Source organism: Lynx canadensis, chromosome B2 (assembly GCF_007474595.2).
Source record: "Lynx canadensis isolate LIC74 chromosome B2, mLynCan4.pri.v2, whole genome shotgun sequence".
In the NCBI taxonomy this organism is placed as follows: Eukaryota; Metazoa; Chordata; class Mammalia; order Carnivora; family Felidae; genus Lynx; species Lynx canadensis.
In genome coordinates, this window is record NC_044307.1 from 34,898,305 (window position 1) to 34,915,934 (window position 17,630).

The 17,630-nt window shown below is 42.2% G+C and overlaps 1 protein-coding gene across 1 annotated transcript in view; it reads right to left on the bottom strand.

Moving 5' to 3' along the window:
- Positions 1–17,630, bottom strand: part of SLC26A8 (solute carrier family 26 member 8) — an 85,393-nt gene that overhangs the window by 16,376 nt on the left and 51,387 nt on the right. Inside the window, exons 9-14 of the mRNA XM_030315358.1 lie at positions 11,140–11,287; positions 9,741–9,854; positions 4,163–4,240; positions 1,541–1,636; positions 290–396; positions 139–208 (exon numbers count right to left, since the gene is read on the bottom strand). Coding sequence (XP_030171218.1) covers positions 139–208; positions 290–396; positions 1,541–1,636; positions 4,163–4,240; positions 9,741–9,854; positions 11,140–11,287 — 613 coding nt within the window. The remainder of the gene's footprint in view (positions 1–138; positions 209–289; positions 397–1,540; positions 1,637–4,162; positions 4,241–9,740; positions 9,855–11,139; positions 11,288–17,630) is intronic.

The following is a 17,630-nucleotide window of genomic DNA, read 5'->3' on the forward strand; positions in this document are numbered from 1 at the left end:
ACTTTCCCCGCCTCTGCAAACATGTGTCCGTAGGTTAGCAAACAACAACAGCAAAGGGATTGTTGTAGAAAAACCAAGCAGCAGGCCTGGTCCAGACCATCCTTTGGGCAAAGGAGCGGGACTGATCTGGAATCTTACCTCCCGATAGTCATTGAAGCTTCTATAGATGTTGGTGTTAGGGATCTGACCCAGGAGGAAAATCTTAGTTCTGAAAGGAAACATATGTGCTTTCAGGTCATAGTTGCCTTACCTTGCCACAGCCAGCCTCCTATCACCTGAGACAAAGTACCTGTGTGACCGAACAGCGATGATGAAGAAGGCAAAGGCTAGTGAAACGAGTAGTCCCACATCCAGTCCCAGGAAAATTGCAGATACGAAAGTAACCATCCAGATAATCTTATGGAGAAGTGGGGGGAAGGAAGAAGGGGAAGGGAAGACCATGACCATAAGCACAAGTGGGAAGATCAGTTGTATCTCTCAACCCATCTTCTCCTTCCCGCTCCCTCCTGAAACCCAGGGTGCAGAGAACAAACTGCACAGCCCTCTGGGCCGTCGCCTTCACAAATGATTGGGTCCCAACGCTGCCTAGCCATTCTTGCAGGTGTCCTTGATCACTCCTCTCTTCAATTCTCTCTTGAAACCTCATGTGCAAAATAGGGATAACAAAATCTACTTTATAGGCTTTTTTTTTTTTGTGATTAAAAATATCATCCCCAAAGCAACACAGAGCACTCACCAAATAGTAGTTGCTATTTCAAGACCTTTTGTGGCTATTGGGAATCTTTAACACCCTTTTTGGCCCCTTACCTCACCACCTTCTCCATCGCTCTCAGCAAGCCACTTGACTTTCATCTTCATAGTGTGGATAGGCTAAAACTCCCTTGAATATTTGCTCCCCTCCCCCACCACCACCTGCTACTTGTTAGTTACTGTCCCCACGTCGTTCTCCCTCCCTGTCTCCAGTCCTGCTGGAAGGGCTACCCCTCTTCCTAGAAGTGGTACCTGCGCACTGGACCACATACCCTCTTAGCTCCTCAGGGACCTGGATCTGAAAACTACCCCCTTTCATTTCTCTTTGCCTCTGTGGGGTTCCTCTCCTTTCATCGTATTATATCCCCCATATTTTATTTTTTGCTGTTTCCCCTTTGTGTCCCCAGTTTTGTGCTCTAGATGGGAGCAGGGTTCTCCAGCAACTCTGCCTCTCAAGACACCGCCTTCTCATAGCGGGATTTGTCTCTTCTATCCTGGCATGCAATCACACTGACTGGATTAAAAGTCATTCGACTACTTAATGTGTGGCAAACCCTTTTTACTAGATTCATACCTAACTGTGGCCACTTCTGTCCTTTTCATTTAATTTTGCATAGTTGGAATGACATTTCAGCATTCCATGCACCCATTTTTTCTTTTTTTAGGCTTGAGTGTCAGATGTCGAAGAATTGCTAGGGTACTTCACCCTGATCTCTTTGTTTGTTCTCGTGCCCTTTTTCCGACCTTCCCCCCTGTCCTTCCCTACCTCAGCCAGCGCATCTGTACTCACACAGTCATACTGGTTCTGCCTCCACAGATTGGGTACGTTGTAAATGGTTTCAAGGTAGGGGAAGATGTTGCTCAGAATAATACCAGCCAGCACAGCCTGCGGGGGGCAGTGGGGGGGGGGGGAAGGTAAGCCCTGTTTCATTTTCCCTTTGGAGAAAATTTGGGGTGGGGAGGGGTGGGGGTGGGGAGGTAAAACTCCCAAATCTTCACAAAGGTACCACAAAAAGTCACCCTTGCCACTCAGAAATGTAAAAAATCACCAGGACCTCAAAGCAGAATCTGGGGGCACCTGGGTGGCAAGTCGATTAAGCATCTGACTTCGGCTCCGCAGTTTATGGGTTTGAGCCCTGTGTGGGGGGCTCTGGGCTGACAGCTCGGAGCCTGGAGCCTGCTTCAGATTCTGTGTCTCCCTCTTTCTCTCTCCCCGTCCCCCGTTTGTGTTCTCTCTTTCTCTCACTCAAAAATAAACAAACATTTAAAAATGATAAATAAAAATAAAAGATAAAGCAGACTCTCACCTACTCTAAGAAACATTTTCTTGTTTTCACGAAGTCCCTGCATGAGGGTCACATTTCTCAGCCTTTTTCTAGCCATCTCTTCTGTATATGCTCTGCCTGGGCATTAGACTGATCCTGCCACCAGGAATGGCAGGTTACTCTGGTTTTCTGAGGTGGCTTGGTGACCAGTGGGCTCAGAAGGCCAGCAGAGGAGGGAAGGGCAAGGATGAAGTCAGAAGGAATCACTTCTCTCCTAGCTTCATCCTCAGTCAAGAATCTCCACATGCTCTGCGCATTGCAGGAAGATGCGGTGGGAAGGGAAAGAAACTCAACCTCACGAGGTTCTTGCAAGAAGAGTAGGGAGTGTGAAGAAGAAACAAATCCTTTCACAAAGTCATACACAATAAAAATTTTGCCTTTCTGAATGTGAACTGTGTTGGTCCCCTTGCCGACCAGTTGAGATCCTGGCCAGGATGCCCCAGCAATTACTCCAATAAGGATTTTGTAACAAGGGGTCCATAATCTCTCAAGGATGAAGGGCTCATTCATAGTTGAATACTCACAGAGCCCCATTATTAAAGCTATTCAGATATCCCACTGATCAGATGGTGTTCACATTTTCCCACCCAGAAAATGGTATAAAAATAATGTGACATAGCATGGTTAGCCAAAAGCAAGGGCTGCTCTGTCTCTAATGTATTGATAATAAAGGAGTGCTCTTAGTGGATTCTGACAGATTTTTAGCCTTTTTTAAAAAATGTTTATTTATTTTTGAGAGAGAGAGAGAGAAAGAGAGAGAGAGAGGCAGAGAGGGAGACAGAGGATCCAAAGTGCGCTCTTCGCCAACAGCAGAGAGCCCCGTGCGGGGCTCGAACACATAAACTGTGAGATCGTGACCTGAGCCAGAGTCGGACACTTAACTGACTCAGCCACCCAGGGGGGACCCCCTGACAGATTTTTATATGTTTGCAATTTTTAAAAATTCTGATTCTTCCAGCTGTAGAGAAAAAAAAAATCACCGTTCAGAGTAAATTAGTGAGTGGCCCTCCGAAGACAGACTTTCAGAGCGATGGCACCAAAGGTGCTATGTAAACTAAATTCTGGAGATGGCTTCTGCTGGGCATCAGAAGACAGCTTGTGTGATGAATACAAGCTTGATCCCACCTTCTGTGCATAGATTCTGGGGCTGGGCTCCAAGGTCTCCGAAGCACAAGAGCAGAAGGCAGCAACAGCCTTGAGGCAGTCCTGCTCTTCAGAAACCTGACTATTCACCGGGCGGGATGGAGATATTCAAAAGGATGGGGCTAACATTTACCACCACTCCGGCTTCAGGGACGGCCACCTCACTGTGTCACCAAGCTGCTACCCCAGTAATGAAACCTCCTTCCTTCCACCTCCCTCAGCACTATCTAAAAATGGCTAACGGGAACATTAAGGAAATTTAAAAGGAAGTCATGGTGACTGAGCAGTGATCTATATGGTGACAGAGAACAAATTGAGTATAGCCAATAATTAATGCACCTCTAAATGCAAGGTCATCAGTCTCTCACAAAGGGAAGAAATGGCACGGAAGTATAGAAGTGCACAGAGGTGGCTTTGCTGAGCAGAGTTAAAACTCAACTTTCAGACCCCTGCTTTCTAGTGTTGTGAACCAACCACAAGGCAGAGAGACTGTCACAGGGCAACTGAGTTCATATGAATGCAAAACAAGGCCTTCTGGAAACGGCTTGGGAAACAGATGGCATGCATACACAATGAGTTTCCAAGCCTGAGTCGGTGAGGGGCGTTCTGGCATCTGAAGTCTATTTTGGTCATCTTTAACTGAATCTTTACTTATACAGCTTACTTTCTAGCGTAAGCCATAAAATGAAGGTCAACGAAAATGAGAATAATTATATTATCTAATATTTCTTGAGCATGTATGACTAGCTCAACACCATTCTGTTTATATTAGAAATATTATCTTATTTACTCACCACTCCTGTGAAGTGGTTGCTATTAATTTAAAGGCAAAGGATGAGAGATAGGGTGGGGCGACTGCTGGGAACAAGGTGAATGCCCCACCAAGACGCAGTGGGGAGATCTGGTCTTTTCGCTACTCCACGTTCTTTATCAGTTCTACTTACGTTTGGCAGTTCGTAGAAAAAGGGTCCCACTTTGACCATCAGGAGCAACATCACACCAGCGCCTACCAGAGATGCAAACTGAGGAGACAGAGCCAGTTGGAGAGAGACCATCGGGAACGTATTGGTCCCTGTCTGCAACTGATGCCTTATGCATGGTGAGAAGCGTGTCATTTTTTGCTTAAAAGGAGTTGAGTGTCACCATCCAGCACAAGTGCATTTTCACTGAACTGATATTTTCAGGTCTTGTCAAAGTGCTAAACACATACTAGGTACTCAATCAATATTTGTCGAATGAATGCGTGAATGCTTTCTGCAAAGTGCCAAACTGTCTCAGGTATTTGGATCTTTATTGCCATAGCATTGTGCTGTGCATCTGGAGTCTCCTAAAGTCCGGCTTGCCTTCCCTCCCAGCTTTAACTCCTTCTGGAACAGTCTAGAAAAGCCTTAGTAGACTTGTCACTGTCAGCCCTAAAATCCCAACCAGTCCACTTTTCATGTCAGTAAATATCTCCCTCCTCGCTCTCCTGTTTGGAGCTTGGATAGCTTCCCATTTAACAGTTTCAGTGGTGTTTCATTTTTTAAAAATGTTGATTTATTTATATTGAGATGGGGGGAGGGGCAGAGAGAGGGAGAGAGGGAGAGAGAGAATCCCAAGCAGGCTCCGTGCTATCGGTTCAGGGCCCAATATGGGGCCTGATCCCACGAACGGTGAGATCATGACCTGAGCCGAAATCAAGAGTCAGACACTTAAGCCACTGAGCCATCCAGGCGCCCCTCGGTAGCGTTTTATCTTAAAAATGCAACGATAATCATTTCTGATTTCCCTACTTCAGTTTTTCTCTGCTTCATTGCCATAAAAAAGGGTACAAATGTGAGCCAGGGCTGCAAATAGCAGCTCTGGGTCCTACGCTGGCTGGGTTGATGACTCTGGGCTCAGCGTTGCTTGGCAAGCAGTGGTTCTGATTGGGAGATAAAGAGAGCAAGCTAAGTTACGGTCTCAAGGCTCTCTGGACATAGTCTTGAACTCAATACATCCTCTATGGGTACGTTTCCATTGGTTAAGCCCCTAAAAATAAAAACTGGTGGAAAGCAGTATAATCTCCCACTGCACTGGGGGATGTGTGTGTGGGAGAATAAAACTAACCACAAATCAGAATAATGGCATATACAAGCAGGAGCCCTCAAAGCTAAACTATTAAGTGACTGTTCAGCAGTGATTCTCCCATTTTTCTCTTTATTTCTTAGGTGTGAAAAAAAAGGAAAAAAGAAAAACCCTTCCTACTGGATTCCCTCTCACTGCGCACTGCTATTTGCATATAAATGCACCATTGAAACTAACAGCGATGAAATCAATTTCCCACTTCCTTCTTTCCCCATCGCAGCTGCTTCATAGTTGACACCAGGTGATGGTAGTACAGAAAGGGGGATTTAGGAAAATGGACCACTACAACAGAAAGTCAGGAAGTTCTAAGGGCAAGCATTTTATACCCCGTGGAACTGAAACAAGCAACTGAGGCCATAAACTCCTTCAGCCAATGTACACATCAACCTGTTGTTGGATCTAATCTAAGAGTCTTGCTTTAGGTGGTCTTTGTTGGCTCTATAGAAAAACTACTTCGATCAGCACAGGAAAACACATCAGGACTTCCTATCACTTCTTCCTTCACCTATCTTCCTATCACTTCTTTGTTGGTGTTTTGTTTTGTGTTTTGCGTCCCTGTCCCTGGGTAGGCTCGACCTACCACTTCTTTTCTCCAAATTCTTCTGATTTAAAGAAACAAAGACATGCAGATGCTAAAATAAGCTGCATTAAACCTAGATTTAAATGAGTACAGGGGTGCCTGGCTGGCTCAGTCAGTAAGAGCATGTGATTCTTAATCTTGGGGTTGTGAGTTCAGCTCCATGTGGGGTGAAGAGTTACTTAACTAAATAAAACTTAAAAAAAATAATAAATAAATGAGTACAAACTGGACAGTGAATCCCATAAAATTTGCGGCTGAGACAGGGTTGGGAGGTCTGCCCATAAGTGTGTGTCTCCCCTGGCTGTGCACACAAAAGAAGTGGGCTTTGGGACCACAGGGCAATCCTCGGTGGCATTGTGCCTTAGGAGGATGCTTGATGGCTCTCCGAATCTCAGCCTCTGTGTCTGAACAGGGTCTACAGACAGCAAACATGGAGAAGTTTACAACTCGTGCATATTTTGCTATTCCGTTCTCATTTCCATCACTTTCCCAGGCTTTCTTGAAGAAAAACGGGGACTCTGCCCTCTCTTTGGGAATTCAAGGCAATGTGAGTTCCCGTAAGCCACAGCCACTGTGGACATGCAGACCCTCAGACACCAATTACTTCATACACAGTGGGTTCCATGTAGCAGAAGTGTTGTAGATTGCCAAGCACTGGCCGGGGCCCTAGGGAGCTAGGGTAGAAGCTGTGATTTTTGAACCTCTGAAGTGACAGGCACTATGATAGGCACTATTGTCACCTAATTTAATTCTCATAACCGAAAAGTTATCTTTATTCCCATTTTCCAGATGAGGACTAGAGCCTCAAAAAGCAAAAGTCCAAGGTCACACACACATCTAGGAACCACTGAGTCAGGATTCAATCTACCTGACCGGCTGACTCTGAAATCTAGGCTCTCTCCACTGTCCCGTTTGCTCCCTCTAAAAAGAATACAACACATATCTTTCTTTTATAATCTTTCTTTTCTTTTTTAATCAAAAAAATGTTTTATTTATTTGGCGGGGGGAGAGGGGGGAGGGCAGAGAGAGGGGGAGACACAGAATCTAAAGCAGGCTCCAGGCTCTGAGCTGTCAGCACAGAGCCTGACTTGGAGCTCGAACTCACGAACCATGAGATCCTGACCTGAGCCTAAGCCAGACACTTAACTGACTGAGCCACCCAGGCACCCCTCTTTCTTTCATAATAATTAATTTTTTAAGCAGTTCTGAGAGTCTGGGGACATGGCAAGACGGCCAGTCCTTGGGAAGCAGGGAATAAGGAAAGGAACCCAGTTGTGGAGAACAGAGAAACCCAGTGGTTAGAACTAGATGAGCCAGAAGACAGAGTGGGGGACAGTCCAACTGGCCATGGCTCTGGGGCTCTTCACATCCTCTCTGTCATGGCCTGCCAACACGGCAGGCCCAGGCTGTGGCAGCAAGAGTCAATAGGTTTTGCTGCAACCAGTGAAGGCAAGTGGGTTCTAGACAAGGAGAATTATGAAATCCAGGTATACATACACAGTTTGTATTTGTGCCAGATTAAAAAAAAATAATAAAGTGGCCCTTGGTGGCAGGTCAGGTCTGAGAGGTACACAGGCAGCCCCTTGCTTCTCTTTCCTATAGTCCTGAGGAACTTTGAAGAAGCGAGGGTGTTCTCAGGCAAAGTGACTCAAAAATCCCCCGAGAGAAGAGATAGAGAGAGCATCGGCCGCTGTGAGATGAAGAAGACAAGATGAATCTCAGGGGCCTCTGCTTGTCCAGATCGGAAGGCTGGAGGCTGGGTAGCTCCAATGCCTCCAGGGCTGGGGGCCCGCAGCGTTCTCTGCTCAAACTGGCGATTTACCCGATTTACCAGGCTCTCAGGGAAGAACTTAACCAGCATTCCTAGAAGAATGCCCCAACGTGAAGTGTCACAGCCCCGCAGGGACATATCATTGGTAGGGGAATGTGCTGCACAGGAGAACAGTGTAGCAGCAGAAAACAGAATGAGAGCCACAGGCTGCCTTTGAAGCAGGCACTTTGTCTGACAGGCTAAAGGCAACTCTGAGGCTGAACTGAAGCCCTTCTTCCTTCCGGCTATCTCTACATCTCCTAACCCTCTTTCAATAATCCATGAAAATCGACTTCCTCCCTCATTCTCCTTCTTGTAATATTTACGGCACTTTTTATTTATGAGGCTTATTCTGCACTTAATGTTACTTGCCGTGTGATTTAATTTTTTCCACCTGTGTGCCTTTTTTTCTCCCCAAATGTATGTCATGCTTATATACCAAATAAATGAAGCATGTTGTCAAAGTTAGTGGGGACTCGGGCGCCTGGGTGGCTCAGTCGGTTGAGCGTCCGACTTGGGCTCAGGCCATGATCTCGCGGTCTATGAGTTCGAGCCCCGCGTCGGGCTCCGGGCTGACAGCTCAGAGCCTGGAGCCTGCTTCAGATTCTGTGTCTCCCTCTCTCTCTCTCTGCCCCTCCCCCACTCATGCTTTGTCTCTCTCTCTCTCTCTCTCTCTCTGTCAAAAATAAATAAACCTTAAAAAGTTAGTGGGGACTAGTGTCTGGGAACGCCATTTCTACTTCTTATCATGAAATCCTCTCGTATGGATGTCAACGTTTTTGCACACTTGCACAGAACATTCTTCTTTTCTCCATAGGCCAAGTTCCTTCTTTCCATCAAACGGGAGTGGAAAAGAGGTATACCTTCAAGGCCAGCATGTCTGGCAGAAGCTTTATGACAAAACTCAGTCCACATGAAGTGATAGGACACAATCTTACTCTAGACCCAAGATCCCGCCCCTTCTGACTTTTATTGGCTTTCACCTTATATTTCACCTCTATTTACCTATGGACTGGGACCCTTTGTCTTCCCCCCCACCCCAATGCAAATTTAGTGTCCATTCGTCTGACACTTCCGTTTCTGACCATCGCTGTACCTTTCTACCACACGTCTGTGGCCTAAGCTTCTTGTTGACCTCTGTCGTTATTTCTCTGCCTTCTGAGTCCTAACCCATTCCCTGGGCTTACTCCAGTTTTGATTCTGAGCGTTCTTTGACATTTCATCATGCTACATAGCTGAGCTGGGACATATCCCATGTTGTAGAGCTGGAACTTTAATCTAGTTAGTTCAGAACCCGTGAACATTGGACTTATAAAATATCATGCCTGCAATTAGACAGAGTTCACCTTTAGAGCCTTCTCTGCTGGCATTCTCCCTCTCCCTCTTCTTCTCCCTCTCCCTCTCCCCTCTGCCCCACACATTTAGTTTACTAAGTCGGAGCACCTGAAGAAAATCTGACTTGGATAATTTTCGCATATTCAAAGGCAGAACGGTCATAAAGTCTCTAGGCTCATCTAGACAAAGGCCTTACTCTCTCTCATGAAAGGCTCTTGTCATGCCCCTTGAGGAAGCTAGGGAAGTTTCTAGTTCTGGAGCTAGGATGGGGAGAGTTGTATTATTACTTCCCCAGACTAGGACCGGGAATATACCCTTCCATAGAAAGCAACGTTAATAGGTGATGGTTAGTTTACCTGAAATACTATTCTTTGGGGGTATGCTACATGGAAAATAGGTTTCTACAGACTAATCCATAGAAACCACTAAAATAGAATAATATTTCTATAGAAAATGACTTTCAAGTTCAACGTTGACAAATAGCTTTTAAGACAAAAAAAAAAAAAAAAAGAAAATCTAAGCAAAAAATTAGGCAAGTGTGAAATCCAGGTTCCTCCAAGAGATCTTGCCTAACAAACATAACATTAAAGCAGCAACATGATTAAACTAAGAAAATCCCCTTCTGGGAATATACATGTGAATAGATATAAATATGCTTTTATATTAGGAATAAGATTCTATTTCAACATACCTGTTGTCTTCCTCCAGACTTATCTTGGATAATAGTCCTGACAACAGCACTAGTAAACACGCAAGATCTGAAAAATGAGCTGACGACATTGCAAAGGCCGATGGCTATTAAATCCTGGAAAGACATGGCAAACGTGTTAGGCCCTCTGTTTGTTGAAGAAGGCAGACTTGGGTTTGAGCTAAAGACACACCGTCCATTTCCTATGTATAAAGACAGGATTGTTCACTTCAAACAACACAGAAATATTCTGTTTTTAAAAAAATGTTTATTTTTGAGAGAGACAGTATGAGAGAGCACGAGCGGGAGAGGGGTAGAGAGAGGGAAGGACACAGAATGTGAAGCAGGCTCCAGGCTCTGAGCTGTCAGAGTGGCACCGAACATGGGGGTCCAACTTGCCAACTGCGGGATCATGACCTGAGCTGAAGTCAGATGCTTAACCGGCTGTGCCACGCAGGCGCCCCGGAAATACTCTTACAAAGAATAAAAAGATGGCAAATCTGATTTCCGGATTAACTTGAATCTTCATTTTAGCTACCCATCCTAAGAAAAGCACTTTTTCAAAGTGAGAAATGAAATTTTTGTCTTATTATTCCCTTTCACTGGGACTTCGGATGACAGGAGGAAACATAATACTAATTTTTCTCCCTTCCTTCCATACTATCTTAAAATCAAAGTGGGACAACTCTTTCTTCCACATTTCTCTTTTGAGTTCTAGGAAAAGGGCCAAACTCAGAATAGTTGGGAGATAAAAAAACAAAAAAAAAAAAACACACCAAGGACTGTTTCTGGGAGACCAACTTAATTATGCTAGTAGCCTGGCTTTGATATTCCCTAGCATTTCTTATCGCACCTCGGTATGTGGTTGACTCCTAAGAACTTGGAAAGGAGGATGAAATTAAGAGGAGAGGAATTCTGCTAGCTTAACAACATGATGCCATATGTTATCTTCTTGCCTCCCCACACCATAGCTGTTCTGGGCGAATAACACTCATGTTAATTTAAGTGGCTTCAAAGTTAAGTATGCCATGCTTCTCAAAAATCCTTTGGTAATTATAATTCAAATTTTAGTCTCACTGACTCTCTAGTTACAAAAGAATGCAGTCTTGGGGCACCTGGGTGGCTCAGTCTGTTAAATGGTTAAGCTAAGGGTCAGACTTTGGCTTAGGTCATGATCTCACGGTTCATGGATTAGAGCCCCACATGGGGGCAGGGGGCTCAGAGCCTGGAGCCTGTTTCGGATTCTGTGTCTCCCTCTCTCTCTGCCCCTCCCCCACTCATGCTCTGTCTCTCTCAAAGATAAACATTAAAAAAAATGCAATCTTCATGTTGACAGGAGGCTCAGATTGGAAAACAAAGACTTAAGGGTCAGAGGAAATAACAGAAATGCTTCTCATCTCACCTGGTTGGAATTAACACGGTAGTTATGGCGACTGGCAACCTTCTTGCCCACAAATACCAGCAGAGAGGAGCTCACTAAAGCTAAGGAGAAGGCTTCTAAAATTAATTCAGGAAGAATGTTCAAATCTGGCATCACAGGAAACAGGAAGCTGGAATAAAATGGTGGAATTATTCCTAGAAAGCAGGAACCATTTATTGGCTCCTTCCCCACTCCAGCCTTATCATGTGGGGCAGGCAGGCCTGACCCTTTTTTGAAACTAACAATAAGAGGGGCGCCGGGCTGGCTCAGTGAGTTGAGCGTCTTCGGCCTCTTAATTTCGGCTCAGATCATGATCTCAGGGTTGTGAGATGGAGCCCTGCGCTGGGCTCCGTGCTGAGCCTGCAGCCCGCTTAAGATTCTCCCTCTCTCTCTGCCCCTCCCCTGCTGGCAGGCACGCACTGTCTCTCTCAAAAAAAAAAAAAAAAAAAAAAGTAATAACAACAAAAGATAGAAGAGTACTGAGGCAGCAGCCTGCCCAAACTGCCGGGAAACCCAGCCAGGTTACAAAAGCCACTGAGAGAACACTTGCTATCTTCCAGTTCGACATTCTTGCCATGTAGCAATAGCAACAAATAGGATAGGCAAACCACAAAGACTGACAGAAAATGGCCCCACCTACACTGTTAGAGACCATACCAGTGGATAAACAATAGGCAGATACCACATCTAAGATGGTTTGGAGCCAAAATCCCAATGAATCCCCTTCTATTCACACTCAAATCTTTTAGGGTATAATTTTATGTACATTTTTTACATCTTTACCTCTTTTATATAAATTACTTCCAATTCTACCTACACCTTCCCCCCTATAGTTTTCTCCCCCTCATTTCTTTTCAGTGTGGTACATATGCATTGCAAGAAATCCACCATCTTATCCATTTTTAAGTGTGCCATCCAGTGGTGTTACATACACTCGGAACACGCAACCGTCTCCACCATCCACGCTGTCACTCTTTTCACCTTGTAAAACTGAAACCCTATTAATCCAGTTAACCAATAACTCTCCATTTCCTCCTCCTCCAGCCCTGGCAACTACCATTCTCCCTTCTGTCTTGATGATTTGGACTACCCTAAGCACCTCATGTAAGTGGAATCATACAGGGTTTGTCTTCTTGTGACTGGTTTAGTCCACTCAGCATAAAGTCCTCAAGGTCAACCATGTTGTAGCATATGTCAGAATTTCCTTCCTTTTCAAGGCTGAATGATATGTATATATATTTTGCTTATCCATTCATCGTTGATGACACTTATGAATTCTTCCACATTTTAGCTATTACGAATAATGCTGCTATGAGCACGGGTGCATGAATATCTATTCAAGACCCTGCTTTCAATTTTGTGGGGTATATATCCAGAAGTAGAATTGCTGGATCATCTGGTAATTCTGTTTAATTTTTTGAGGAACCACCATATTGCTTTCCACAGTGGCTGTACCATTTTATATTTCTACTAATAGTGCACAAAGAAATCTACATCCTCACCAACTTTTGTTATTTTTCTGTCTTAGATGCACACACACACACACTGGTATAGGTATATGTATATATGCATATATATATGTGTGTGTATATGTATGTGTGTGCGTATGCACATACACAGTAGCCATCCTAATGGGTATGAGGTCGTATCTCACTATAATTTCAGTTTGCATTTCCCAAATAATTAGTAATGTTGTGCCTTATCATGTGCTTATATTTGAGAAGATTTTTGTATCACTGATCATCAATGTTCCTAAGTTTTCTTTTCTTGTAGTGTCTTTGTCAGGCTTTGGTATCAGGGTAATGCTGGCCTCATAGAATGTGTTGGAAAGAATTTCCTCCTCTTCAATATTTTGTTAAAGTTTGAACAGTTCTTTAATGCTTGGTAGAATTCGCCAATGAAGCCATCAGGGTCAGGGTTTTTCTTTGTCAGGATATTTTTGATAACTGGTTCAATCTCCTTACTAGTTATAGGTCTATTCAGACTTTTTTTTTCTTCATGATTTAGTCTTGGTAGATTTTGTGTTTCTAGGAATTTTTCATTTCATCTAGGTTATCAAATTTGTTGGCACATAGTAACAGTACTCTGTTATAGTCATCTTTATTCTGTAGTCATCTTTATTTCTGTAGAATTGGTAGTAATATCCTCATTTTAATTTCTGATTTGATCTTTTCCCTTTTTGTCTTAGAGCATCTAGCTAAAGGTTTGTCAGTTGTGTTGACTTTTTTAATGAACCGACTTTTGGTTTCATTGATTTCCTCTATTGTCTTTCTATTCTCTATTTCATCTATTTCCGCGCTTACCTTTGTTTCCTTCCTTCTGCTAGCTTTAGGTTTAGTTCATTCTTATTTTTCTACTTCCTTGAGTTGTAAAGTTGGGTTGTTGATTTGAGATCTTGCTTGTTGGTTTATTTTTAAAATGCAAGCATTTATGGCTATAAATTTACCCCTTGGCACTGTTTTTTGTGTATTGTATGTTGTGGTATGTTGTGTTTTTGTTTCCATGTATCTCTGTATTTTCTAACTTCTCCTGTGACTTCATTGATCTATTGATTAAGAGTGTGTTAATTTCCACAAATTTGTGAATTTTCATGTTTTACTTTTGTTATTGATTTCTAACTTCATCTCATCATGGTCAGAGAAAATACTTTGTACAATATCTATCTTTTATAATCTATTGAGACTTAGGGCCCCTGGCTGGCTCAGTCAATGGAGCATGTGATTCTTGATCCCCAGGTTGTGAGTTCAAGCCCCACATTGGGTATAGATAGAGATTGCTTAATAATAAAATCTTTAAAAAAATTTTTTTAGGGGCACCTGGGTGGCTCAGTCAGTTAATTGTCCAACTTCGGTTCAGGTCATGATCTTGCGGTTCATGGGTTCAAGCCCCGCGTCAGGCTCTATGCTGACAGCCTGGAGCCTGCTTTGGATTCTATGTCTCCCTTTCTCTCTGCCCCTCCCCCATTCATGCTCGCTCGCTCTCTCTCTCTCTCCCTCTCTCTCAAAAATAAAACATTAAAAAATTTTTTTTTTTAATTTTTAAATCTATTGAGACTTAATCTGTGACCTAATGTGTGGTCTATCCTGGAAAGTAGCCCATGTGCACTTGAGAAGAATATGTATGCTGTTGTTCAGTACAATGTTCTGTGTATGTCTGTTAGAGCTGATTGGTCTATTATGTGTTGGTTAGGACCTGTCTCCTTACTTATCTTCTGCCGGGGTGTTCTATTACTGAGAGTGGGGTATTGAAGTCACCAACTGTTGTTGTAGAACTGTCTATTTCTTCCTTCAATTCTGTCCTTTTTTGCTTCATGTATTTTGACCGTTTGTCATTAGGTGTGTAAATGTTCATAACTGCTTAATAATTATTGGATTATTTATAGCATACAAATAATTGGTTTGTTTATAACATATAATGTCCTTCTTTGTCTCTTGTAAACTTTTTAAACTTAAAGCCTGCTTTGTCTTATATTTGTATACCCACTTCTGTTCTCTTTTGGTTACCATATCTTTTCTCATTCTTTCACTTTTAATCTATTTGTGTCTGTGGATCTAAAGCACTTCTCTCTCTTTTTTTTTAATGTTTATTTATTTATTTTGAGAGAGAGAGAGAAAGCAAGAGAGAGAGCAAGGGAGGAGCAGAGAGAGAGGGGAGAGAGAGAATCCCAAGCAGGCTCTGTGCTGTCAGTGGAGAGCCTGACACAGGGCTTGAACCCACCAACTGTAAGATCATGACCTGAGCTGAAATCAAGAGTCAGACGCTTAACTGACTGAGCCACCCAGGTGCCCCTAAAATGAGTCTCTTACAGATAGCATATAGTTGGATGATGTGTTTTATCCAATCTTCCAATCTCTCTTTTGACTGGAGAGTTTAATCCATTTACATTTAAAGTAATTACTGATATGAAGGGACTTCTGTTATTTTGCTATTTGTTTTCTATATGTCTTATAGTTTTATATGTCCTTCATTTCCTGCATTATTATCTTCTTTTGTGTTTAGTTGATTTTTTTGTAGTGAAATGTTTAAATTCCTTTCTAATTTCCTTTTGTATATATTCCATAACTATTTTCTTTGTGGCCACCATGGGGGTTACATTTAACATCCTAAAGTTATAACACTCTAGTTTGAATTTACACCAGCTTAGCTTCAATAACGTACAAAAACTCTGCTCCTTTACAGCTCTATTCATACCCTTTTCTGTTACTGATGTCACAAAATTATACCTTTATACACTGTATACCTCAAAACATAAACTAGTGATTTTTTTTAAATGCACTGGTCTCTTAAATTATGTAAAAAATAAAATGTTGAATTACAAACCATTGTTAATAATACTAGCTTTTATAATTTTCCAATATTTACCTATAGTGAGACCTTTATTTCTCCATACAGCTTTAAGTTACTGTAAATTATCCTTTCATTTTACCCTGCAGAACTCCCTTGAGTATATCTTCCAAGGCAGGTCCAGTGGTAATAAACTCGCTTAGCTTTTATTTATCTGAGAATGATTTAACTTCTTTACTTTTGAAGGAAAATTTTGCTGGATATAGGATTCTTGGTTGATGGTTTTTTTTTTGTTTTTTTTTTTTTTTTTCTTTTAGCACTTCGTTGGCCCACTGCATTCTGGCCTCCAGAGTTTCTGATGAGAAGTCTCTCATTACTTTATTGATAAGCCCTTATGTATGAGTCACTTCTCTTTTCCTTTTCAAGATTCTCTTTGTCTTTTGAAGTTTGATTATATATCTAGGTATGGGTCTCTTTGAGTTTCTCTTACTAGGAATTTGTTAGAGTTACACGTTTACACTCATGTTTTTAAATCAAGTTTGGGAAGTTTTCAGCCATTATTTCTTCAAATGTTGTTCTCATCCCTTTCTTTCTCTCTTCTCCTTCTGAGTCTCCCACTGAGTGTGTGTTGCTCTGCTTGATGGTGTCCCATAAGTCCCTAAAATTCTGTTCATTTTTCTCTAATCTTTTTTCCTTCTGTTCCTCAGACTCAATAATTTCCATTATCTTATCCTCAAGTTCACTGATTCTTCCTTCTGACTGTTCAAATCTGCTTTTGAATCTCTCTAGTGAATTTTTCCTTTCAGTTATTGTGCTTCTAAGCCCCATAACTTCTTTTTGGTTTCTTTTAAGTTTGCTATTTCTTTTTTGATATTTCCATTTTGTTCATACATTGTTTACTTTCTCTACATTTTCCTTTAGTTCTTTAAGTATCTTTAAGACAATTTCTTTCAAGTCTTTGTCTGGTAGATCTGCCATCAAGTCTTTTTCAGGACAATTTCTGTTGTTGTTGTTTTCATTTTAATGAGCCATACTTCCTGTTCCTTTATCTGCCTTGACATTTTTGTTGAACATTGGATATTTGAATCTAATAATGTAGTACCTCTGGAAATCAGATTCTCCCCGTTCCTAGGGTTTGTTGTTTTTTGTTATTGTTGTTGTTGGCTGTTTTTGTGTCAAGGACTTCAGTTGAAGAAAACGTTAAACTTAAGGTTTTCTCAGGTCTTTTCTGAGCCTGTTCCTTTCTCCAGGCATGTGTGGTTATTTTCTAATTTTCCCTCTAAGTGCAGGTATTTTTTAATGTCCTAATCTTTAATGTATGACTTCCAAAAGGGGAGAAAAAGAAAAAAATGAAGAAGAAAAAATGGGGTGCCAGTCCTTTAAATCCCTTGGAAGTCACTTTTGCCAGAGGGGGAGGGACTTGAAACAATGGGAGTGAGGTGCAACAACAATGACTGCTCACCTTGTTGTCTGCACCTTTGTGACCAGAAGGAGCAAATTGGAACCTTTGTGCATTATTGGCAGGGAAGTAAATGGTGCAGTGTGGAGAGTAGTTTGGCAACTCCTCAACAAGTTCAACATAGAGTTACCATATGACTCAGCAAATCTACTCCTAGGTATATCCTCAAAAGGAAAGAAAACAGGTACTCAAAGAAAAACTTGGCACCTGAATGTTCATAGGAGCACTATTCATAATAACCAAAAGCTGGAAATAACTGCAATGTCCATCAACTGATGAACTGATTAACAAAATGTGGTATATCCATATATACCATAAGTATACTGTTCAGCCATAAGTAGGAATGATCCATGGTACAATATGGATGGATCTTGAAAACATTATGCTCAGTGAAGGAGGCCAGAGTCAAAAGGCCACATATTTTATGATTCCAGAATAGGCAAATCCTTAGAGGTAGAAAATAGATTGAGTGGCACCTGGCTGGCTCAGTAGGTAGAACATGTGACTCTTGAATTTGGGGTTGTGAGTTCAAGTCCCACGTGTGGTGTGGAGTTTACTTAAAATAAAAGAAAAAAAAAGTAGATAAAGTAGTAGCCAAGGGCTAAGGAGAGGGACAAATGGGACAGGGTTTCTTTTTGGGGGTGATAAAATATTTTGAAATTAGATGGTGATGATGGTTGTACCACTTTGAGCATATACTAAAATCCACAAAAGTGTACACTTTAAAATG